Source organism: Balaenoptera physalus, assembly GCF_965194825.1.
Source record: "Balaenoptera physalus genome assembly, chromosome: 7".
Classification (NCBI taxonomy): Eukaryota; Metazoa; Chordata; class Mammalia; order Artiodactyla; family Balaenopteridae; genus Balaenoptera; species Balaenoptera physalus.
Genome location: NC_138886.1, coordinates 27,305,855 through 27,331,573, shown reverse-complemented (window position 1 = coordinate 27,331,573; position 25,719 = coordinate 27,305,855). Strand labels below are relative to the sequence as shown.

General features: G+C 43.3%; 2 protein-coding genes across 4 annotated transcripts in view; both read left to right on the top strand.

The window, feature by feature from the left end:
* Positions 1-25,719, top strand: part of FKTN (fukutin) — a 123,670-nt gene that overhangs the window by 78,198 nt on the left and 19,753 nt on the right. For both annotated transcript variants that reach the window (XR_014266183.1, XR_014266184.1), the window contains one exon: positions 7,953-8,058. The gene's annotated coding sequence lies outside the window, so the exon portion shown is untranslated. Of the gene's footprint in view, positions 1-7,952; positions 8,059-25,719 lie in introns of those variants that run through there.
* Positions 7,958-24,608, top strand: TAL2 (TAL bHLH transcription factor 2). Of its 2 annotated transcripts, none has more exons than XM_082471229.1 (2): positions 7,958-8,058; positions 21,044-24,608. In XM_082471229.1, exons 1-2 carry the CDS (start codon positions 8,027-8,029, stop codon positions 21,393-21,395), a joined length of 384 nt encoding a protein of 127 aa, XP_082327355.1. In that variant the 5' UTR covers positions 7,958-8,026; the 3' UTR covers positions 21,396-24,608. The 2 variants fall into 2 exon arrangements, with proteins under 2 accessions (XP_082327355.1, XP_082327356.1); XM_082471230.1 differs by having other exon boundaries at positions 7,971-8,058; positions 21,068-24,608.

Below are 25,719 nucleotides of genomic sequence, written 5' to 3'. Positions count from 1 at the left end.
GTTTTTATTTCCATTTCTGTAGGAGGTGGGTCAAAAAGGATCTTGCTGTGATTTATGTCATGGGGTGTTCTGCCTATGTTTTCCTCTAACAGTTTTACAGTGTCTGGCCTTACATTTAGGTCTTTAATCCATTTTGAGTTTATTTTTGTGTATGGTGTTTAGGGAGTGTTCTAATTTCATTCTTTTACATGTAGCTGTCCAGTTTTCCCAGCACCACTTATTGAAGAGGCTGTCTTTTCTCCACTGTTTACTTTGATTTTAATTAAATTAAATAGCATCATATAGCTAGTAGCTAGCATACTGGACGATGCAGATCCAGAGGATTTGATGGGACCAGCAAGAGCTTTGCCATTGTAGAGATCTAGACTCAAATCCAGGGGTGTCACTTCCTAGGTTTGTGATCTCAGGCTGGTTATTTAACTTCTGAGTTCCAATTTTTTTTTCAACTAATGGGGCTAAAATTAATACCTGCCTGTAAGAGTTATTATAAGAATTATAGGAAATCTGGTATACTGCTTAGTACAGAGTAGAAGTTAAATAAATGATAGCTATTAATATTATTATCTTTACTTGCTTTTATTTCAACCTTTGGCATTAATCCTCTGAACCTGTATTTTCCTGATAATCCCAAGTAATTTTTCTGTAAGATTAGAGCCTTTCTGTATTTCAGAGTATTCCTGGTGAGAGGGCCCTGTCCTGAGGACTGGTGATGAGAAGTGAGAGTGGCCTCAAGGGCACAGGTACAAGGCCTGTCCTTTGGGGAGACAGGAGGTAGGATTAAAACATAACACTTGGGTACGGCTTCAAGATGGCGGAGGAGTAAGACGTGGAGATCACCTTCCTCCCCACAAATACATCAGATACATCTACATGTGGAACAACTCCTACAGAACACCTACTGAATGCTGGCAGAAGGCCTCAGACCTCCCAAAAGCCAGGCATCAGGGCTGTGCCTCTGAGGTGGGAGAACCAAGTTCAGGACACTGGTCCACAAGAGACCTCCCAGCTCCACGTAATATCAAACGGGGAAAATCTCCCAGAGATCTCCATCTCAAGGCCAAGACCCAGATCTACTCAACGACCAGCAAGCTACAGTGCAGGACACCCTATGCCAAACAACTAGCAAGACAGGAACACAACCCCATCCATTAGCACAGAGGCTGCCTAAAATCATAATAAGGCCACAGACAGCCCAAAACACACCACCAGACATGGACCTGCCCATCAGAAAGACAAGATCTGGCCTCATCCACCAGAATACAGGAACTAGTCCCCTCCACCAGGAAGCCTACACAACCCACTGAACCAACCTTAGCCACTGGGGACAGAAACCAAAAACAACGGGAACTATGAACCTGCAGCCTGCGAAAAGGAGACCCCAAACACGGTAAGTTAAGCAAAATGAGAAGACAGAGAAACACAGAGCAGGTGAAGGAACAAGGCAAAAACCCACCAGACCTAACAAATGAAGAGGAAATAGGCAGTCTACCTGAAAAAGAATTCAGAATAATGATAGTAAAGAAGATCCAAAATCTTGGAAATAGAATGGAGAAAGTACAAGAAACGTTTAACAAGGACCTAGAAGAACTAAAGAGCAAACAAACAGAGATGAACAACACAATAAATGAAATTAAAAATTCTCTAGAAGGGATCAATAGCAGAATAACTGAGGCAGAAGAATGGATAAGTGACCTGGAAGATAAAATAGTGGAAATAACTACTGCAGAGCAGAATAAAGAAAAAAGAATGAAAAGAATTGAGGACAGTCTCAGAGACCTCTGGGACAACAATAAACGCACCAACATTCGAATTATAGGGGTCCCAGAAGAAGAAGAGAAAAAGAAAGGGACTGAGAAAATATTTGAAGAGATTATAGTTGAAAACGTCCCTAATATGGGAAAGGAAATAGTCAATCAAGTCCAGGAAGCACAGAGAGTCCCATACAGGACAAATCGAAGGAGAAACACGCCAAGACACATATTGATCAAACTATCAAAAAGTAAATACAAAGAACAAATATTAAAAGCAGCAAGGGAAAAACAACAAATAACACACAAGGGAATCCCCATAAGATTAACAGCTGATCTTTCAGCAGAAACTCTGCAAGCCAGAAGGGGGTGGCAGGACATATTTAAAGTGATGAAGGAGAAAAACCTACAACCAAGATTACTCTACCCAGCAAGGATCTCATTCAGATCTGACAGAGAAATTAAAACCTTTACAGACAAGCAAAAGCTAAGACAATTCAGCACCACCAAACCAGCTTTACAACAAATGCTAAAGAAACTTCTCTAGACAGGAAACACAAGAGAAGGAAAAGACCTACAATAACAAACCCAAAACAATTAAGAAAATGGTAATAGGAACATACATATCGAGAATTACCTTAAACATAAATGGATTAAATGCTCCAACCAAAAGACATAGACTGGCTGAATAGATACAAAAACAAGACCCGTATATATGCTATCTACAAGAGACCCACTTCAGACCTAGGGACACATACAGACTGAAAGTGAGGGGATGGAAAAAGGTATTTCCATTTTAAAGTAGCAGGATACAAAATTAATGCACAGAAATCTCTTGCATTCCTATACACTAATGATGAAAAATCTGAAAGTGAAATTAAGAAAACACTCCCATTTACCACTGCAACAAAAAGAATAAAATATCTAGGAATAAACCTACCTAAGGAGACAAAAGACCTGTATGCAGAAAATTATAAGACACTGATGAAAGAAATTAAAGATGATACAAATAGATGGAGAGATATACCATATTCTTGGATTGGAAGAATCAACATTGTGAAAATGACTCTACTACCCAAAGCAATCTACAGATTCAATGCAATCCCTATCAAACTACCACTGTCATTTTTCACAGAACTAGAACAAAAAATTTAACAATTTGTATGGAAACACAAACGACCCTGAATAGCCAAAGCAATCTTGAGAAAGAAAAACGGAGCTGGAGGAATCAGGCTCCCTGACTTCAGACTAAACTACAAAGCTACAGTAATCAAGACAGTATGGTACTGGCACAAAAACAGAAAGATACATCACTGGAACAGGATAGAAAGCCCAGAGATAAACCCATGCACATATGGTCACCTTATTTTTGATAAAGGAGGCAAGAATATACAATGGAGAAAAGACAGCCTCTTCAATAAGTGGTGCTGGGAAAACTGGACAGCTACATGTAATAGAATGAAATTAGAACACTCCCTAACACCATACACAAAAATAAAGTCAAAATGGATTAAAGACCTAAATGTAAGGCCAGACACTATCAAACTCTTAGAGGAAAACATAGGCAGAACACTCTATGACATAAATCACAGCAAGATCCTTTTTGACCCACCTTCTAGAGAAATGGAAGTAAAAACAAAAATAAACAAATGGGACCTAATGAAACTTAAAAGCTTCTGCACAGCAAAGGAAACCATAAATAAGATGAAAAGACAACCCTTAGAATGGGAGAAATATTTGCAAATGAAGCAACTGACAAAGGATTAATCTCCAAAATTTACAAGCAGTTCATGCAGCTCAATACTAAAGAATCAAACAACCCAATCCAAAAATGGGCAGAAGACCTAAATAGACATTTCTCCAAAGAAGATATACAGATTGCCAACAAACTCATGAAAGAATGCTCAACATCATTAATCATTAGAGAAATGCAAATCAAAAACACAGCAAGGTATCACCTCACACTGGTCAGAATGGCCATTATCAAAAACTTTACAAACAGTAAATGCTGGAGAGGGTGTGGAGAAAAGGGAACCCTCCTGCACTGTTGGTGGGAATGTAAATTGATACAGCCACTATGGAGAACAGTATGGAGGTTCCTTAAAAAACTAAAAATAAAACTGCCATAGGACCCAGCAGTCCCACTCCTGGGCATATATCCTGAGAAAACCATAATTCAAAAAGAGTCATGTACCAAAATGTTCATTGCAGCTCTATTTAAAATAGCCAGGACATGGAAGCAACCTAAGTGTCCATCGACAGATGAATGGATAAAGAAGATGTGGGACATATATATAATGGAATATCAGTCAGCCAGAAAAAGGAACGAAACTGAGTTATTTGCAGTGAGGTGGATGGACCTAGAGACTGTCATACAGAGTGAAGTAAGTCAGAAAAAGAAAAACAAATACCGTATGCTAACACATATATATGGAGTCTAAAAAAAAAAAAAAAAGGTTCTGAAGAACCTAGGGGCAGGACAGGAATAAAGACGCAGACGTGGAGAATGGGCTTGAGGATATGGGGAGGGGGAAGGGTAAGCTGGGACGAAGTGAGAGAGTGGCATGGGCATATATACACTACCAAATGTAAAATAGATAGCTAGTGGGAAGCAGCCGCATAGCACAGGGAGATCAGCTCAGTGCTTTGTGACCACATAGAGGGGTGGGATAGGGAGGGTGGGAGGGAGGGAGACATGGGGACATATGTATATATATAGCTGATTCACTTTTTCATAAAGCAGAAACTAACACACCATTGTAAAGTAATTATACTCCAATAAAGATGTTAAAAAACAACAACAACATAACACTTAAAGGAATTGAATTTCAAAGACCAGGCTTAGGTAGGGGAACCAAAGATCCCATCCTTTTTAGAAGGTGGCCTGAGGCTAGAATAAACTCCAGGAAGGAGGACAGGGAGAGGGACAGTGACGTTCAGGTGGATCTTAAGACTTAACGAACAAAAAATTTGAATAAATGAAGCAAGGGAAGAAAGCATTCTTGAAGAGAAGGAATCAGTACAGTCACAGAATGGGCTTTATGGGACAGTGAAAAAGACCATCTGTCTATATATGGATAAATGGTAAAAAATACAACTAGAAAGGTGGGCAAGGAGCAGACTGGGAGGGCACTAAATATCCTGCTGTAAAGTATGGATGAGAGAAAATGGAGAAGGTTTATTTGAATCAGAGCATGATGCCTTCAATAAACACTTCTGACTAGATTACTACTCACAGCCACAGTGCTAAGGGCTGAGGTTCATTCATTGACTCAGCAAACATTCATGAAGCTCCTTCAAGGGCGGAGTAGGGATTTGGGGAAATTTAGGTTCACACAGACTCATCCCCAAAACCCTGGGATCCCTACAGTTGCAGGACAGAGGACAGAGACTTAACCAGGTGGTCATAAGCCACTCAAGTGGCTCAGGTAAGGTCAATCCTAGGAATTACCAGCCAGTGCCAGGCACGGACACAGGGAGTCCAGGGGCAGGAAGTGCTTGAGGCTGAGGGGCACTTGTTGTTGCTCTGGGAAATGGGGCTCAAGATCAGTGCTGCCGGCCTCAGAAAAGCACGCTGGGACCAGGGTAGGGTCTTATCCAGGGGGCTCCAGGAATTAGAACAGGCATTTGAGGGCCAAGGCTCAGTTAGATGAATTGGGGCAGGAGAGTCGGTAGTGAGGTCCTAGGCTCTGGGGAAGTCAGGGTTAGGCCTGGGCACCACAGTGCAGGCAATGTGAGAGCTGTGGGGAAGAGGCTGGAGCTATTTCTACACCTGCTGCTTCAGTCAGAAGCCAGGACAGGATGGGCTCTCCCTGTGGGGACACCACAAGGCCTAGCTCTGGGATCTGGGGAACTAAAGCCAGGAAAGGAGATGGGCCCAGTAGAGGTGTTCAATTCTGGGTCTTAACCTGGTCCTCATTTCCCTATTGTCTGTTCATCTCTGAAGACTCTGGTCTCCAAAGGGTGAAGAGGAGGTATTCTAGTTGTACTAGGAGCACAGCTTTGCTAACAACTGACATCACCCTCTCCACCCTACCTCCTATCCCCCCAGGAAAGCTTGGGACCCCATCTGCTGGGATCATAGGGGTGGTGAATGGAGGGGAGCCAAGCACAGGTGTATCTTGTTAAACAGTCTGCTTCAGCTACAGTGTAAATCTCAAAATCGGGTCCGAAACCTCAGCTGATAACCCACTTGTTTCAGACAATTTGCAAAGAAACCAAATCTCCACCAGCTAGAAGAGATGGATGTGCTCTTGGGTAGTGCAGAATTATCTGTGTTATGAAAAGCAGAGGTGAGAATTGTGGCGAGAAGTCACGGTTTCCTCTGAAGGTTTTTTATTGGTTAGATTTAAAGTAACATCCTTTAATCTTCCTAAGATGCCCCAGGGGAGCCTCCTGAAAACATCTGCTGGATTTGAAGGGTCAGGGAGTGCCTGCCTCATCCCCTCAGTATATGTGTTTGGTTTGGGATTTGTCAGTCTGGGAAGCTGAGGGCTCTGGGCAGCTCAGGCCTGGCAGATTTCCCCCACGGGCCTAAAACTCAGCCCAGGGAGACAGAGGACCCTCCCCAGCCCAATTCTGTACCTTCACTCTCCAGCCCCTGGAGCTGTGGCCTTTATTTCAAGTCCTGGTCCCCCGGGACTGCATGGGGAATGAGGACAGCTGATAAGCCTGACATTATTGACTTTATGGGGAGTATTCAATGAATTTACTTTCTGCAAGAAGGCTGCACTCTTATCTGCTGCCCACAGAGCATCTAAATCCTCATCTAGGGGACCCGTTGATGAATCATGTCTCATACACAAAGAGCAGAGAATGTAAAGTGGAAAAGGGGAGTCGCATCCCACCCCTTTCTTTTCTCCAGTACCTGGTTCTGCCCACCCTCACCACCCTTGCTTTCACACTGCACTTTGGTTTATTGGCTGGAAATAGAAGCACTCACAGCTCCAGGCCTACAAAGTTGAGGCCAAGCCAGCCTGGTCTTGAGAGTGTCAGCAGCTGGGCACACCCAGGGCTGTGCGTCCCACTAATTGGTAACTAAGGGAAGAAAAGCCCACTCACTTGAGGCAGTTATGTGTCCTGGTTTTTGCTGCAACGGTCAACATTTGCTCCGGACAGAAATACCCACCTGGCCTCAACACCAGGTGTCTTGGTGGAGAAATGTGTGTGTGCGGTGGGGGGCAGTTACCAAGGGGTACTGGATCTGGGGAGCTGGAGAGCGAAAATTAACTGGAGGAGAGAGCCTGATGCTCAAGGCAAGCTTCTCTTTCCCCCCTCTCTGACATCTCCTTAATCCATCCAGCCCTGGGATGTTGGCTTCAATTAGTGGAAGGAAATAAATGCTTCTTAGTAGCACGGGACCCAAAGCAACTGGAAGGAGAGAGGTGAGAGCCAGGATAGTGAGTTGGACAAATGAAAGAAAAATATCAAAGTACCCTTTGGAGGAAAATTAGAAGCATGTGTTCATATTCCCCATCTCGTTTTTGGATAGAGTTTTCTGGTAATAAAATGATTATTTATTGAGCAACTATGATTTTATTAGATGCCTGTTACCACCGTTTTAAAGCATTTACTCCCAGTCACTAACTTCATGTACATTAGTGCACTGAGTCTTTACAATAATCCATGAAGTTGATATTATTTCCAGTTTACAGCTGAGAAAATTGAGACTGGGAGAAGTTAAGTAACCTGCCCAGGATGGCAGCTGGTGTCAGAGCAGGAATTCAAACACCAGTCTGCCTCCAAAGCCTAATGAAAAGCCTCTCAGCTTCTGTACAAAAACTGCTTTCCATTTGGTATTTCTCAGTACCTTTTCCCACTTAGTCCACAGCACATCAATGAGTATTTATTACTCCCATTTTATAGAAAACAGGCTCAGAAGAGTAATTTTTTTGTTTTTGCAATTTGACCAGCTTTTTATTTCTTAAATAAGTGGCAAGTGTAATTGAGAAAGTTACAATGCAGCAGTGAGCCTCTAGACCAATTAACAAATTCCTCTACTTAAATGCAAACCAGTAACCTCATCATTGTGCTTATCCCAGGCAAGGCACCGGGTTAGCAGACAGAAAAGAGGGGAGACAGGAAGAAAGGGCATCAACAGGGCAGATGAACAGTGCTAAACAACAGTACAGGGAACCTTTGCAAAGCTGATTCCGGATTGTGGTTGGATCACTCTCCCCACCCCCACCTTCTTTATTCAAACAGGGCTCCTTACATGTGGATCCAGTTGAGGACCATCCCTGAGATTCAACGTTCGTTCGCTACTTCTCAGATGGAGGATGTTTGGTAACAGGCTGTGGCAAGCTTCCAAGTAAGGATAACTTATTTACAGAGTAATATTGTTTCTCCTCCTTTGTCACTGAAAGTCACAGTGTGCTGCAGGGGGGGAAAAACCCAGTGGACAGCAGGTGTGCTTCCTCCTAAATCTGTATAATTTTTTTCCTTTGTTGTTCCTATCTATGAGTGTGTCCAGGGCCACGAAACCTGTGTGCCTCAGGGACTCTGGTCTAAAGATTCTAGCATCTTTACTTTTCTGTCATGCCTAGGGAATGACCTCAGGGAAGTCCCCAAATGATGATGAAACAGCCAGATCTCTCTTTCCTTAGGAGAGAAGACCAAAGCTCTCATCCCTCCCAACGCTCGGGTAAAGATGTGGGCCACATCAATGTATTTCTCCCTTCCACGTGCCCTGGTTTCCCACATCACCCGCTTTCATCATAGAGCAGCTACTTGCTCTGTTAATTTTTCATTCAGGGGAGGTTAGAGTAGGGGAGGCGGGAAGAGGAGGTGAGCTAATCAGTTTGTTTGCCCTGTGGGTCCTGTGAATGGAGTGACATTAACATCCATGAGAATTTATAGCCTCTGCTGGCTCTGAAAAGATGTTTGTGTAAAACTTGCTAGTAAAACAGAGTCAGCTGCATTTGAAGGCTTGTTTCTTTGGGTATACATTTTAGAATTTAGGTAAATACTAAATTTATTTGGGAGCTAAATTGTGGGGGAGTGATATTTTGTTTTGTCTAGGATAACACCTTGTTATGTAACTTTATAATGAAAATATATAATTTCTCATATTAAATGAGAAAATTGGGTGAAATGCCTAGCGTGACACCTAGTACTTAGTGCTACATAATAGGGGTAGAGAATTCAGTGTGTGGCCCAGAGTTGGTGCTCGATGCCACCCCCTAGGTCAAGCCATCATCCTCTTTCGTCTGTATTCCTGTCACAGCTTCCTAGTCTCCCCACATCATTTCTTGGCCCCCTCCATACAGCAGCCAGAATGTTCTTCTCATCTCCTTAAGAAACAAATTAAGCAATCACCAGAAACTCCTTCCATGGCCTTAGAAGCATTCATTTCACAGAAACAAGCTATGTGACTTCTGACGGAAAGCAGGGCAAGCTGAAGGCAGCTGTTTGGAGAAATGAGTCAGTGCTGTCTTGCATTCATTCATCAAAAGCAAGTAAACTAGAATGAGACTTGCTTTAAAGAATTCAAAATGGAGATGGGGGCTCTTTTAAAAAAACAGAGGATTCAAAGGAATTTAAATTTCCCAAATAAAATGTCACAGAAAGATAAAACCTATGACTGAAAGTAACACCCGCATACTGACAAATTTAGTTGTAAAAGAATTGGCACAGTTTTATTTGGAAAATGCAAATTTAAACACAGGAGTTGTAATATCACAAAACAAAATGGAATTCATGAGAAGAAGCAAGGCAAAGAGGATCATTTTATGTTGACACAGGGCACAATTCTCTTAAGTCAATAAAACTTCCAAGAGACTTTATGTGCAAAATGCATTGTATCTCAAGGTGTAAAGATTTAAAGCAAACACTCTTGGAAAAACCAAAAGGAAGGAACAGACACAAAACAGTAGAGGGAGATTTTCACATAACTCTCTCTAACAGATCAAATAGACCCAAACTCCCTTGAATATAGAGGATCAATTTAATGGATGTATATAAAAAATTTTTTATTTTTCAAACAAAGGATATATCTCCTTTTCTATTACCTAGGGATCATTTATAGAAATTGATCATATGTTTTACCTAGAGAAGCTCTTAATAAATATCCCAAAGCAAAAACAATATGGAGCATACCTTTGACTACACTGCAATAAAATTAGAAGTTAATAGCACATGGTTACCAAAAAATACAACGATAAGGAAATTTTTTTAAAGTTTCAAAAAGAAAAATTAAAATAAACAACAGATGTTAGAGGCTGATGGCAAAGATACTGCAAATGGAAGTGAAGGATGACACCAAAGGTATATCAGAAGAAAATTCATAGCCTGAAATGCTTTTCTTATTAAACAAGAAAGAATGAAAATTAATAAACAATCTAAGAATGGGAGATGGAGAAAGAACAAAATAAATATAGGCAAATGAAAAAGCAGATTTAATAAAGATATGGTAGAAAGTGAAATAAGTCAGACAGAGAAAGACAAATACAGTATGATTTCACTCATATGTGAAATATTAAACAAGCAAAAACTAAAACTTAGATGAAGAAAATGGAATAGTGGTTACCAGAGGGGAAGGGGAGGGGGCGAAATGGCTAAAGGGAGGTCAACTGTATGGTGACAGATGGAAACTAAACTTTCAGTGGTAAGCACGCTGTAGTGTATACAGAAGTTGAAATAGAACGTTGTACACATGAAACTTATATAGTGTTATAAACCAGTTACCTCAATTAAAAAAAAAGATGAAACCTAGAAAGTCCAAAAAATAAAAATAAAGATACAGTAGAAATGAATACATTAGAAAATCAGAAAAATGATGAACCACAGAGGTAGTTTTTTAAGAGAAAAATAAAATGGACAAGCTCTGCAAAGCTAATAAAGGAGAGAGAAGTCCTAAACACATAACATGAGGAATGAGAAAGTTGATCATGTAAATACAGAGATATTTTTGAAAGCATTTGTTACCGACCAGGGTTCTTGGCCTTCCCCAATCAATGAAAATTGACTAGAGGCCAGAGAAGAAATTCAGGCAAGGCTTTATTGGGGCCCCTGCTGCAGCAGCGGGGAGTGAGAACAAACCACAGATTCCTTTGTTTGCTCATTCCCTGAGGGGGGGGGGGGAGCTTGTTCCTTATATGGGGCGAGGGTAGGGGTGTGTCCAGGGGTCGGGCCGGAGGGGTGGCTTAGGTGCTTTGCCCACCCCTTAGGTGGTGGGTTTTTTAATTTTTTAAAATTATTTTAAAAATTTATTTATTTTTTATTGGGGTATATTTGTTTTACAATGTTGTGTAGTTTCTACTGTACAGTGAAGTGGAGTTCCCTGTGCTATACAGCAGGTTCTCATTAGTTATCTATTTTATACATATTAGTGTGCAGAGGGCATGAGCAGTACCCTGCTTTTGCTCCAGGCTCCTCAAAAGTGGCAGTTGGGTATTTTGGTCTCTTTGTATCTTTTGTCCAGAATTTGTCCCAACTGCACATGCACACAGTTATTTTTAGTCCCAGACAGTTTCTTTGTATTTTGCTGCTGGAGGAGAGGTGTGCCCAGGTGGAAGCATTGCAGCACTGCAGCAAAGGGGCCCAGGTCCCAGCCTGTCTCACTTTGAATAACTGTATATAACACTTTACTAATGAATGTGAAAATGTCAAAGTTCATATGTCAAAGTACCAAAATTGACTTGCAAGGTAGCACACTTGAAGGAACAAAATCTATCTAGGATTTACTAGTAAATTTTATTAACTATCAAGAACCAGCTAATTCATGTGATGAATAAATTGATGGAAGCTTAACAACAGATGGATGGAAGGGGGGATGAATGTATGACTGGATAAATGGAGAAATAGATGGATGCTTTGGGGCCTGGATATGCAGAATTGGGGATTGGGAAGGGGGTTGAGAATGAGCGGGGAAGAAGGGAGTTTTAAGACTAGATAGAGCTGACGCTTGACCTCCAGCCAAAATGACTTCGGTCCACAACCACCTGGGCTCACAGGAGTCCCTTCTGAAAACCTCAGGTTCGTCTTTTCTGAAGCTAACAGCCCCAGCACACAGGACTAGAGATCCAGCATTCACAGGCTAATCCAGACAGATCAATTAAGACAGCAGAACCAGAGAGGCTGACAATGCCCCAGCCCTCCTAGGGACCTGCTCTTCTCTCCCCAACCTTCTGGTCCCTCCCCAGGAGCCCGCAGGTGCAGTCTCTCCAGGGGGCGGTGAGAGCCATGAATAGTAAGGGTTTTAGCTCAAGCACACAGAGGCGTTTAGCTGCCCAAACCTAATCCCCCAATAATCGGATTATGTAAATTCCTACTTCAACCCCTTCCCCTGCAAGACCTCGCCCCTAAACTCTCCACACTGGGAGACCAGGATGGGAGAGGGCCCATCACGCTGAAGCATCACTGCTAGTGGAATGCTGCACCAAGACGGTTTCCCCCATTTCAAAAATTATAAAACCAACAATAACATGGAAGAAACTTCAGAGAAGAAAACAAATGTCGACCCTGGTTGCACTGTGCCAGCACATCTGTGCTCCCTTCTCCACAGTCCTCATCTTTCCCCTCGTCCTGTCTCTCAGTCCGCGTCCACTTGTACACAGATCCTATTTTACACTTACTGTTGCTTACCTTAGCCTCACACATTTCCAATCTTGCTTCCTAGTTGGTACACTTCTTTTTTACAACTGTAGAATGTGCCATTAAGAATATATTACCTCGCAGGTTTTTGGCTGAGAGGAAGGGTAATGTAGGTTCTTGGTTTAAATTCCAACATGCCCTCTATCAGGACTGAGGTACAACAGGTAGGGTGGGAGACATGGGCACCATGAGGCAGCAGTTCCCCTCAGTGGCACACAGAGACAGATGGCAGAAAGGACAAATCAGGGCTGCTCACTGCGAATATTAGAGTATGTTCCCAAAGGCCCCTTTTGTGCCTATGCATAATGGACCCATTCATTCTCTCCAACCCACCCTCTAATCCATCCGCTGACTGCCACCAGAATGAGCCTTGTAACTGTAAATCAAAACATATCACTCCCATGTTCAAGGCACACAGTTGCCTTCATATGGACTGCCCTCTCCTCCACTCATACGTGTGTAGTTCCTATCCAGCATTTCCCACTTTTGCACCCAGGTGATTGGGGCCCCTGCCTTGGATTCTGTGCTTTAGATGGACCTGCTCTGGTCCTCCTCCAGTGCCCACCAGGTGCCCATTTTCCACATTCTAGACCACACTCAGGGTATCAGGGACCCCTGAATTTATACCACACTCTGTATATCCAGAACCCCTGCCTTTCTGCTCAAATGGCCCTGAGTCTATTTTCAGAACCTTCACAGGGCTCTTCCTTAGGTCCGTGTGGGCTGGGATTCCACGTCATATACACAAGACCCTTCACAGAGAAGGGGGTGGGAAAAGAATGGGAATGGGGATGGGTCAGGAGTCTCCATTTGTACCCTTTTCCCGAGCCCCACATATGTCAGAGGCAGCCCCGCCTCAAGGCCTAGTTTAAATGGCATCCCTCCCACGAGCAATTGCTGATCCTCCAGCTAGAATCTTTGCCTCCTTAACTCCAATTTCATACTCTCTGGCACTCAGGACTGTCTATCTTGTATTTAGTCATTTTTGTCATATCCTCTTCCTCCCAAAGACTGTGAACTCCTTAAAGGCAGATACAGAATTTTCTTCACTTTCCTGCCCTCTGAGAACTAGCAGTTTGTGCAACAGGTTTTTTATTTATAATAAGAACTGTATGCATTTTCTTTTTGAGGAGGGAGACAAACAACCCCAAAATCTCAGTGGCTTACAACAGCAAAGATTCATTCCTCACTCATGTGACGTGAAGGCTGTGGTTGGCTATGGGTTTGCTTTATGGCTTCCAGGCTGAGAGAGCAACCCCAAACATTACTTTCTCATGACTAAGCCCAACCAGCAATCACTCTTTTTTTTTTAAACATCTTTATTGGAGTATAATTGCTTTACAATGTTGTATTAGTTTCTGCTGTATAACAAAGTGAATCAGCTATATGTATACATATATCCCCATATCCCCTCCCTCTTGTGCCTCCCTCCCACCCTCCCTAGCCCACCCCTCTAGGTGGTCACAAAGCACTGAGCTGATCTCCCTGTGCTATGCAGCTGCGGCTGCTTCCCACTAGCTATCTGTTTTACATTTGGCTGTTAAAGCTTCTGTTCTATCACCACCATGTCAAGTCTGCTCACATTCCATTGGCTGATGCAAGTCACATGGCCAAGCCTGGAAGGGAGTGAGGAATTGCTCTCCCCTCACCTACAGGGAGGCACTGCCAGTCACATGACAATGGGAGGGGCTATATAATCCTCTCACAAGGAAGGGAGCCAGTAGTTGTAACAATAATATTTACCACAGTAAAATTTATAGTAGTCTGACTGTGTACTAGGTACAGTGCTAAATTTTACAGATGAGGAAATTGAGGTAGGGAGAAGTTACATGATTTACCTAGGGTCACATAAATGGGTACATCAGGGATTTCAACCTGGGTAATGCAAATCCAGAGTCCTTTGCTCTTATCCACTAAGCTTTAATGCATTTGTGAATTTATTGTGCCAAATCCTATACTGGTACCTTCAGAGAGTGTGATGCCTAGAATTTTATTACTTACCCATTCATTTATCAACCAACATTTGAAGAATGCCTGTTCACTGGGTTTGAGGAGGAGACAGACAAGATAAATGGGTAAAATATTACTAAATGGGGGTGAGTGCTAAGGAGAAGAATAAAGCAGGGCAGGAGGATGAAGAGTCCTGTGTGTGTGAACGTGCAATTTTAGATATTGTGGTCAGAGAATCCTCATTGAGAAGGTGACATTTGAGCAAAGACCTGAAGAATGTCAGCTCCTTGAGGGCAGAATTTGTGTCTGTTTTGTTTGAAGTTGTATTCCCATTGCCTATAACAGGCACTGGCCCGTAGCAGACACTCAATAATAATTTCTGAATGAATGAAAGGAGGTGAGGGAAGGAACTATTTGGATAACTTGGTGGGAAGAGTGTTTCAGCCCGTAGAAACAGACAGTGCAAAGGCCCTGAGGCAGGAGGGTGCCTGGAGTGTTCCAGAGCTGAGTACACCCCGGGGAGTGAAGGAACACACGGGGTCAGGTAAAATCTGGGAGCCATTGTTAAGACTTCAGCTTAACTCTGAGTGAAATGGGGAGCCAGGGGAAGGCTTTGAATGACAAGTGACAAGAACCTGACTTGGGTTTTCATAGGATCATTCTGGGTGATGTTGGAGAATGGACGGAAAGAGGAAAGTACAGAATCAGGAAGACCAATGAGGAGGCCCTGAAATACCAAGTCCCTGGGGCACTCTGGAAGCTGGGATGAATAAATCGGGGAATCTGTCCAGTGCAGTGATTGTTAAATTTCTTTGTGCATCTTCATTTGCGGGGATACTTAATAAAAACGCAGATTTCGGACCCCATCCCCAGAAAACCTGATCTGGTGGTCTGGGTTGTGGGTATTGAGATCTGCCTCCCCTCACCCATGATTCTGAAGCAAGTGGTTCTTGAACTACAGTTGGAGACTTACTGGGCCTTAAATGATTGACATCTGATGAGTTAACCACGTGGCATGGACTTTCTGAGGTTCGTAGACATAGAAGAGGGTGGGTAGGTCACACGCCCAGCTTTGCCGTGGCCGGGTAGGTGGCAGGACCCCTCCCGTCCCCAAGCCTTACGGAAAGCAGGGTTCTCCTTCCGCCTCTGCTCCGTTTCTAGAACACAGGGAGGCTGGTCCCGGGAAGCGGGCGCGCGGTGGGGGGAGGGGGGAGGGAGGGACCTGCGGAGTCCGGGTCAGAAAGGGGCCCCGTGGGTCCCCGAGACAAAGGGCGGTGTCCTATAAAGACAGTAGCGGAGGCGTGGCGCCCAGGCGAGGGCGACAACTACGGCGCGGGCTCCTGGATCTTGGAGAGGAGGTGCGTGGACTCCGAGAGGGACGTGGGCACTGCCGGGGCTTGTGGGCCAGCGGGTCTCCGGCGCAGCTCCCCGAGTCCGAGCCGCACTCGCTGCGGAGGGCAGGGGTGTGGAGTTGACTTGGTGGCAGCCACCAAGGCGACTCGGTGAGAGAACCTGGGGGCTTTTCGCGGAGCAGGGGCGGTGGTGCGGCTCCGGGGGAGCCTGGCGGGTCCTCTAGCGCGTGTTGGCGGGGCTGCTGCGCCTTGGTGTGCGATGCCCGGGCACCCCTGGATGTGTCTCCGAGGGCCGCTTAGGCAGCTTCTGCGTCGGGATGAGCGACTCCTGGACACCTGGCAGGTGCGAAACTTAAGCCGAGATGCTTTCCCGGACGCCTGGACTTCATCGCAAAGCAGGCGCTGCCGGCGAAGGGGAGCAAGAGTTATACAAAGAAAAAGGGAGAAGCCGGGAATGAAGCGGTCAAGGGCAGCAGGTTGGGCGGGGTGGGCGGCGAGGCGCGGGTGTTGAGCGCGTTTTGGAACAGGTGGCGCTCCCAGTGCGCGGGGAGCGCACCCAAAGTCCCACATTCATAGTTAATGTACTTATTTAGAAGAGTTGTCTAGTGAGAAAAGTAATTGCATAATAGTATGTATTCTGATTTTTAAAGGATACATACATTTTATATAAAAGATATATATATATGTGTGTGTATATATATACATAAATTATATATACACACACCAAACTGGCTACTGCTGGGGAATGAGTTTGAATAGGTAGATGGATAAGGGGTGGTCTTTTATTTTTTGCTTTATCACTTGTGTACTGCTTGAATTTTTTTTTCTTAAGTTATCATGTGTTATTTCTATAGTAACTTCAAAAGGCAAAGCTGTGCCTCGTGTTGGAGGTTAGGCACCTTCCCCTAACGCAATTGTATAAACCACCCTTCACCGCCCTGTTTCTGGACATTGTTTCCACTTACTTTTAAAAGAAAGATGAAAGAGACAAATACACAGGACCAAAGGCCAGAAAGAGAAATTTAAAGTTTTATGAAAAAAGAGCAGTGTGAGTCTGAATGCCTGGGACGGGCCACCATAGGAATGTTAGCTGTACTTCTGTGCTGCAACCTTTATAGTTGACCTGGGCTCTGTGTCCAGGAAACACCCACACGAAAAAGCAGCACCTTTTCTGGGGGCATAATTGTTCTTTTCTCCAGTAACCTGTTACCTTCTGTGGTGACAGTATAAGTAGAAGTTGGTGCACACGTGTATTCCTATTCAGTTTACCGTGACATTCCTCCTATCCAGGCATTCTTAGCCTGGGGCCCATGACACACACCCACTTGGGTGTGTGGATAGAATTCAGGCATTCTATATATTTAGGTGGGAAAAAATTACATCTTTATGTCTACTGACCTTTAGTTTAAATTTAGCATTTCCTTTATTTATGAATGTGAGTAATAAACTACTTTGGCACTAGTAGTGCTGATGACTTTGTCACCAATAAAAATCATACTTTCAACTCATGTTACAGATGTTGCAGATCTTCTGAAAAAATCATTTAAATATCACTACTTAGAAATGATGGTAACAAATCTATTTAATGTGTTGAGTGAAGCACAGGTATTACTGTCTTGCTTTTTAGAATTATTTTAATACCTATGAAGTATAATTGGTTATTTTATGTGTCTATTTTAATTCATACATTTAAAATTCTTATTCTGAGAAGGGAACCAAAGGCTTTTTCCTTTATGTATTTGAAATCATTGTTCTGAGATGAAATCTGTCCCTAGGCTTCCCCAGACTGCCAAAAAGGTCCATGGCACAAAAAAGGTTATGGACCCTGACTCAGCAGGAGTCAGTGGTGACATAGATGCATAAATACTCAGGCTTGGGACACAGGCTCTGCCACACAGGGATGTGTGACTTGGGACAAAAAAACTTCACGCCTGTTTCAACATCTGTCAGATGTTCTCTGATTCTGTGGCATCTGGGGTACTTTTTAAGTTCTTAAATTACTCTGAATCAAGAATTAGCAGCCATCAGTCCTTGCAACAGGAAAAACACTAAATGCCATTTTCCTTTGATTTAATAAGTCCTTAGCAATTTTCCAGTGACCTCTACTTTGAGTTTTTCCAGCTTGTTAAATCACTGATTTCTATTTCCCCCTGTGGAGAAGGAGAGTAACACACTTGAGGATAAGTCAACAAGTAATTATTAAGCACGTCCTAGGATGGCAAGGCTACGTTTCAGAAGCCTTCTCTTCTCCCCATTTCCTCTGTCTGCTTCTCACAATAGGATGGAGCCCTCTCAGAAGAGAACACCAGTTAGTTTATCCTGCCTAATCTTTTCTTCCCAGCTTGAAAAAGACCCCCCATGGGACTAGTGAATGAGCTAAAGCCTCTTTTGACAAGAGAAGCTTAAAAGTGACTTTGCTTCCACAGTCCTGGCTGCAAAGCAACCAGCCTTGGTGTGAGCAAAACTGAATAGTTTTTTAAATCCCCTTGATTTAGGTTCAAACTTTCATATTTTAGGTAGAGTTGGATGCAGGTCTGACAAAGCTCATATTTTCATTGTATATCCAAAGGCTAGGTTATTTAGAAATAGGTAGATAAAAGGCAAGGGCAGGGCATTGTGGCATTTCAGCATAGAAAGAGGCCTTGGGGATCACCCCCTTCAGTTTGGAAGCCCCCTAGAATGCCTGAGTTAGGTGCTGTTTCTCTGCTCCTACGGCCCCTGTGCTTCCCTCTCTGTGTCACAGGGCAGTGGGCTCCTCAGTGTCCAGCAGTGAGCACAGTGTCTGGCACGTAGAGTCAGTAAGTGTTGATCGTAAAGCTTAGAGTGCATGTGACTGTCTTGGATCATGGGTCCAACTAGGAGTGTCTCCACAGAGCGAGGAAATAGACTTAAGCGGCTGATGGGGGGAGCCTGAGGCCAGCCGGTGAACTTGAGCCGCCATGATTCTGCTCACCACTGGCTTCTCAGCACAGCACTGGCCTCTCCAACCCAGGCAGAAGCAGGAAAGGCAACAAGAACCTGCATGGGGAAATGTCCTGGGGGGCATATATCCTTGTAGCTTATTTTATACATGATAGTTTGTACCTCTTAATCCCCTAGATACTGCTTCCTTCTCAAACATAGCTTTGCTAGGTCTCAGAACTCCTGTTTGGAGAGTAGGACAGTGTTCTCAGCATTGGGTGCACGCGGAGATCACACAGGGGTGCGCTGCTTGGATCTCACTTCAGGAAAAAACTTGCAGTTCAGCTGCAGGGAGTGCAGTTAGCTGACAGCCTTCAGTGGCAGTGCCCTCAGGACGGGGCCTCCGTTCTTCCGGCAGCCCCCAGCCTATAAGTGAGCATGGCAGCGCTGCCAGGATCTGGTGATTTCTGCCCAGTGGGGTCTCCTCTACAGTCACTCCTTGCCCTAGAGCTCCCTGTTGGGTTGACTGCCATTTTTCCAGGTCTGCATCACAGCCCACCCTTTTGTACCATATGTGCCAATTTTTAACCCTCCAACTCCTTCCTGCAACGTGGGCTGTTAACACAAACAACAGGTATGGAAGGACACTGGCACTTTGAGAGGCACCTACCAAGTGCCTGACATTCTACATGGTGCTTTATATAACTTTTCTCTGATATTCGGGATGTTTACCTACAAACTCATATCCTCAGGAAAGCCCAAATAAAAATAGGAGATTGGGATTGACATATATACACTAATATGTATAAAATAGATAACTAATAAGAACCTGCTGTATAAAAACATAAATAAAATAAAATTCAAAAATTCAAAAAAAGAAATAAGAAAAAGGTAGAACTTAGGGAAAAGTTCAATGGCGTTGACCCAATCATTTTGGTCTTGACATGGTTCTTTTACACCTTTCTCTAGTCAGCAAGTGTAGCTCTGGATTTGGCCCTTGGTGTGTGGGACCTTCTGCTGTGATTTTTAAGTGCTTATGTTTGTGCCGCCTCCTCCACCAGACCATCCAATAAGCTCCTTGAGCACCAGTACCCAGTCCAACCATGTCCACAAACCCATGGAACAGAACAGGTCTACAGGAAGGGTTAAAATAAAGCAACAAAGTCAGCAAGAGCGAAGAGATTACAGTAGGCTTGGTTATAGGAAAACAAGATATCACCCCCCCAGGAATATTCAGTACCTCACAAGTCATTTTTATTTATAAATATATTTATTATTTTGTTGTATTTATTCCCCAACAATTTTATAACCATTACTCTGTGTCAGGGACTGTTACAGTGATTTACAAATATTAACTTATTTAATTCTCCTAATAGCCTTTGTCTTCTACCAGTGGCTGTGGGCATGGGGGGCTCTGGGATGGCCTGGAAGCCTTTATAGGAATGAAAAGGAGGATTTGATCTGCTCTTTAAAGAATGTGTAGAAATAGGCAAGAAGACAGCGAGGAGGGAATTCAAGGGACAGAAGATGGCATGTGTGAAGGTGTGGAGTTAGGAATATTTACTACTCTTTGGGGGCACAGGAAGGGGCCCTCTGCCCAGGTTGCTGAGACTGGAGCAGGCGGCAAACTGATAGCCATGAGCCAAGAGCACCAAACGTTGGGTGCTGGGCTTTGGCTCATTTGCTGATGCGCCATAAAGGTTCCCATTAACGTAGGTTAATCCAAGCCACCTGAACAAAGGGGCCCATGCCTCTAAAAGTTAAAAAGGGCACAATTAAGAATTGGCAATATGCGATAATAATCACCTCTCCCAGGGTTGGAAAGGTCATCCAAATTCAACCTTGGAGAGCCTGGGTGTCTTCCGCAGCATCCACGCCATATCGTCACCCCCACCTGCCCCTTTTCTTCTTTTGTCACGCTAAACAACCCCACTTCTGCTCCTCTCGCAGCCAGGTTTCAAGGCTCTTCATCACCTCCTCTAAATGTGGTCCAGTCTAGATATTTTAGCTCTTACACAGAGGGCCCAATCCGCAGATGAGGTCGGCCGGCTAAGAGGAGAGTTGTGCTATCACCTTCTTCACTCCAAATATTATCTCGTTAATGAAACCTAGGGTCTCAGCACCCCCCTTTTTAAAGAATCTATATTCAACTCTCTATTAGCAAATATATGTTTTATTCACACATGTACTCAATCCTACACTGTGCCTGATTCTGAACAATTAGGAAGAGTTGGTTATAAAAGAAGTAATAGGGGTATTAGGATAAAACCACCTCTTAACTGGAGGCTTCAAAACAACCAGGGAGAGGAACGCTGAAGGAAGGTGTTCTTATCCTGCCCTTTCTTCTGCCATGTTTTCTTCCCTTGTCAAAGGAAGATTCAAAGCACCTGGAAATGAGGCAATGCATTTCCTAAGATCTGGGTGGAGAAGATGAACATCTCAAGTTCCTGGCAGGACATGTGCTACCCAGCAGGCCTCTGACAAGGTATTGGCCCTCAGTGCCCTTTCTCTTTCTCGTCTCAGGAACTCCAACATGACCAGAAAGATCTTCACAAACACCAGGGAGCGGTGGAGGCAGCAGAACGTCAACAGTGCCTTTGCCAAGCTGAGGAAGCTCATCCCCACTCACCCTCCCGACAAGAAGCTGAGCAAAAACGAAACGCTTCGCCTGGCGATGAGGTACATCAACTTCCTGGTGAAGGTCTTGGGGGAGCAAAGCCTACAGCAAACGGGAGTGGCTGCTCCAGGAAATATTCTGGGCCTCTTCCCCCAAGGACCCCACCTGCCGGACAGGACTCTCCTTGGTGATTACCAGGTTCCATCATCCGGCCCAAGCCACCACATTCCGTAGTGGGGCTCTGGCTGTGGTCACCCCAGGCAGCACTGGTTCAGAAGTAACTAGCTGTCGACAGCCTTTTGCATGTTCCAGAGTCAACTTGATGAATAATTTGTGAGGCATGAATTTAAGCTTCATAGGAGGTGGCTCAGGGTCGGCTTCAGGATGCTGAAAGGAGACCATGAGGAACGTGGCTTGGGAGTCTGTCACCCCCCACCCCCAGGGCTTCAGTCAGATCAGCCTGTCTCTGTCTATGTTATAGATCTGGGCTCTGCATAAGATGTTGTTTGAAAAAAAAAAAAAAGACCCTTAGGTTAAAAACTGGTTTGAAAATCACCGTTTTACTCAGTATGTTTTCAGTTATAAGAAAGTTTTCTCAAAATGGATCTCAGATGGATGAGTAGAAAATGCTTCCCTGCGAACATATTTTAAGGTTTGTTTTGAAAAATGAGGCATATTTGATCAAAGGTGAACAACGTTAAGACAAATGAAAAGATAGCCCTTGCAGAAACCATCCTGGAGACTTGCAGGAACATCTGTGAAGAAAAGACCCTCCTGACATGTGAGGACCACAGGAAGGCAGCAGATACCTGTGGAAGAGCTCTGCATCCTTTATCTCTATGGACATGTGAGGTGTCACTTGCATAGGGCTGTGTATGTATATGTTATCTCTAAAGCCAAATGGTGGATTATACCTGTGAGAGGAAAGGACTTGATAATTTACGAGAGTTCATAGTTTTCTTACGAAAAACAGCTAGCTAAAATAGGTTTTCTAACCCTTTAGTTTCACATGTCAGGTATCAAAACTTCTAATTTAGCCTGAGTTTCTGCTGACTTAAGACCTGTAAAATTCAAATATAATGATGAAAATCTAAATATTACCATTTAACAGCTCATTAACAGAGAGCTTAACAAAAGATTTAGAGTAGACAATAGGAATGTTAATACCAGACTCTAATGAATTAATGAACATGTGATTTGTTTTCCCTGCTATGGAGCAGTCTTATGCTGGGAGAGGTGGTACCCACAAACGAGTGAAACAGCGTGGATCTGGCAGAACTCACCACCATGTGCCACCCTGATGATGCTTAGATTCAAAAATGAATCCCATAGTTGAGCCCAGAATACAAATAATGTCATTTGATTGTCTCTGGGACATTTTATTTCCCCAAAGTTCTTGGTGGTACATTGGTTTTAAAACCATCTGAACTACAGGTAGGAAATAGATGGATTTGAGATTATGTATACACAATAGAGGAATTTAAATTTTCTGCCACTCTAGAAGGAAGGTATTTGATTTATGAAAGGCTGAAATGAGCCTCTTTGGTTTGGTGATTAGAAGAAATCTAGATGAGGCGCCCTCAAAATCTCATTCTCCCAAAATAGCAAGGTCATAATGTCTTTAAACTCTACACAGCATTGACACTTGTAGAACAACACATTTATCAGAAACAATGCATTTTCCGTGTAGGTCCTTTCTTTAAACTGCATTCAATAAATGTCCCCACAGACCCAGAATAGTCCTGGGAAACACATAAGCACAGAGACCAGGGGATTTCCCCCGAATTTGCATTTCTTTCTCATGAGCTTACGTGGACTTAAATTTGTCCCCAAACTACCAGGTCATAGTACATCTCAAAGCTTTGATGACAGTTTGTCAATTGAGTAACATTGCTTATTCTCTCATCTGGCATTAACTCAAAGTAACACTTTTGACAGCATTTTTATATTAGCCTCACGTTGCTGAGGAAGGCAGAGAAGACCTCTTTGCCTGAACACAGGATTTTACTGCTCTTCTCAGAATGAGTGCACTTCTCTGCTGCTGGGGCCATGTCTGTTGTGCACAGAGGGCCTTTCCACTGAAAAGTAACCGAGTACCGCCAAAAAGTCGTGAGGAGATTGAGTATCATTAAACTAAATGAGGGAACAGTTATTTAAAGAAACCCTATAGGAAATTCCTTTGATAAATGAATAAACATTTAAAATATTACTTAATGTAATTCATCTCTTAAATGATTTCTTTTGCAAGTTGGATTTTGGCCTATCAAGTTGTGTTAGGTTAAAGTGACTGTCAAAAGGAATTGTAGTTATATGGACCAAAACCTTGCCAAGGTATCTGTGAGAGTGGAAGCTAATGCTAAAATCACTCCACAGCCTTCTTGGTGGCCTGTACTTACGGCTTGGTGATTGCAGTAGTAAGAATTTATGGTTCAAATGAATTCTAGTTCACTGATGGTACATCTCTTTATGGACCATTTGAACCCAAAAGAAAAATTTAGACAGATTATATCATTTATGCTACTCTGTTACTTGAAAACAAGTGTTTGTTCCGCTATGAGAACCACTGGAAACTTCCGGAAGCCAAGTATAAACAGGCCCATTTATTTATACAGATCATTAGATTGGCTAATTCTACTCCTCCTTTTACAGAGGAGAAAACAGTCCAGAGGGTTTTGAAGTAACTTTCCAGAGGTCACATGGACAGTTAGTGCAACCCAGGACATAGTGTGAGATCTTCTGAGCCAGCGCGTCCAGCCTTTCTACAGCCCTGTTCAGCCACTAAGGATTTTAGGATTGAAAATGGCCAAGCACCTCATTATTAGGCTCATCTCTTTTCAATAGTGTTAGTGATCTTCATATGCCTTTTAACTGAAATTGAATTATTGTGCTTTGTAGAATGTGATTAGAGGTACCGACCAAAGATTTTATTTGGTGATGTGTTTTGTGAGTTTGTAATCATTGATTCTAAATTGCTATTTAACTCTTAATTTATTGAAAATAAATTATTTAAGAAAAGAAATTGTTTTCTTTTTAGAAAGTATTTCACAAATTTACTAAGCACATCCACCCATTCTGTCCATCCTTTGAACCCCACTCCCCCTGTTATCTTGAGTCTAAAAAAAAAATCTAGGGCTTCCCTGGTGGTGCAGTGGTTAAGAATCTACCTGCCAATGCAAGGGACATGGGTTCGAGCCCTAGCCCGGGAAGATCCCACATGCCGGGGAGCAACTAAGCCCATGCACCACAACTACTGAGCCTGAGCTCTAGAGCCCGCAAGCCACAACTACTGAGTCCGCATGCCACAACTACTGAAGCCCATGCACTGCAACAAGAGAAGCCACCACAGCTAGAAGCCCACGCACTGCAACGAAGAGTAGCCCCCGGTCACTGCAACTAGAGAAAGCCCGTGCACAGCAACGAAGACCCAACACAGCCAAAAATAAATAAATAAATAAATTTATTTTTTAAAAATATCTAGCATCCCCTAATTAGTCCCTCCCTTCGCTTCATCTTTCACACAGCTTCCTAACTGTCCTTCTCAAATCACAGCTATGGTCAGGTCGTCCCCTGCTATCAAACCTTCAGTGTCTTGTCCACCAGACTGAGACAGATGCCATACCCCAGCAAACCAGGCCCCCTGCAGCCTGGCTCAATGTACTATTCCCTTTACCTTCCACAATTGCCTAAATATATTATGCATGCTAATGAAACCACTTCACTTGTTGGTCCAACAGGCCAAACTCTAATACCTCTGACTTTACTCTTGTGAGTCCATCTGCTTGCACTAAATTCCACTTGCTAAAATCCTTCATGACTGATCTTAAGTACCACTCCTTCAGGAAGCCTGACTCATCTTAAACACCATCTTACATGAACTCCTCCTAGATTTCCACCACTCAGTCTAATGTCTCCTTTTGTAGAATCCTCTTATATGCTTCAAGACCCTTACTTCCTCTCCCCTGTGTTATATACATCTTGTGCATATTCTGTCCCCAGCAACAAGATAAGATCTCCTTGAGGGCAGTGACAGTTTATAACATTGAGTCTTCACAACAGCCCTGCCAGTGACCTCACTTTTAAAATGAGAAAACTATATCGAGACTAGCTCCATTAAGAATACTCCTCTAGCCTCCCCTGAAAGATGACACTGAAATGCAACTTGAACAGGCTGAATTTTCCTGAGAAATCGCAAGTCTAAAGCTCTTCTTTTTATTTTTTTTTTAATTTTTATTGGAGTATAGTTGATTTACAATGTTGTGTTAGTTTCAGGTGTACAGCAAAGTGAATCAGTTATATGTATACATATATCGATTCTTTTTTAGATTCTTTTCCCATCTGGGCCATTACAGAGCATTGAGTAGAATTCCCTGTGCTATACAGTAGGTCCTCATCAGTTATTTATTTTATATATAGTAGTGTGTATGTGTCTATCCCTAAAGCTCTTCGTAAAAGTTTGTTTCTCAAAATATCCATTCACCAAGGCCCTTGCAGCACCTGCCTGACGAGGTTTCACCAGCTAAGTATGGCTTGAGATGACCCAAATATGTATAAGTTACGC

Bases quoted from the DNA above. Each gene is read 5' to 3' on its own strand.
- TAL2 (XM_082471229.1), top strand. From the start codon at position 8,027: ATGTTTGGTAACAGGCTGTGGCAAGCTTCCAA. The intron at 8,059-21,043 runs GTAAGGATAACT...ATTGGCCCTCAG, and splicing joins AGGCTGTGGCAAGCTTCCAA to TGCCCTTTCTCTTTCTCGTC.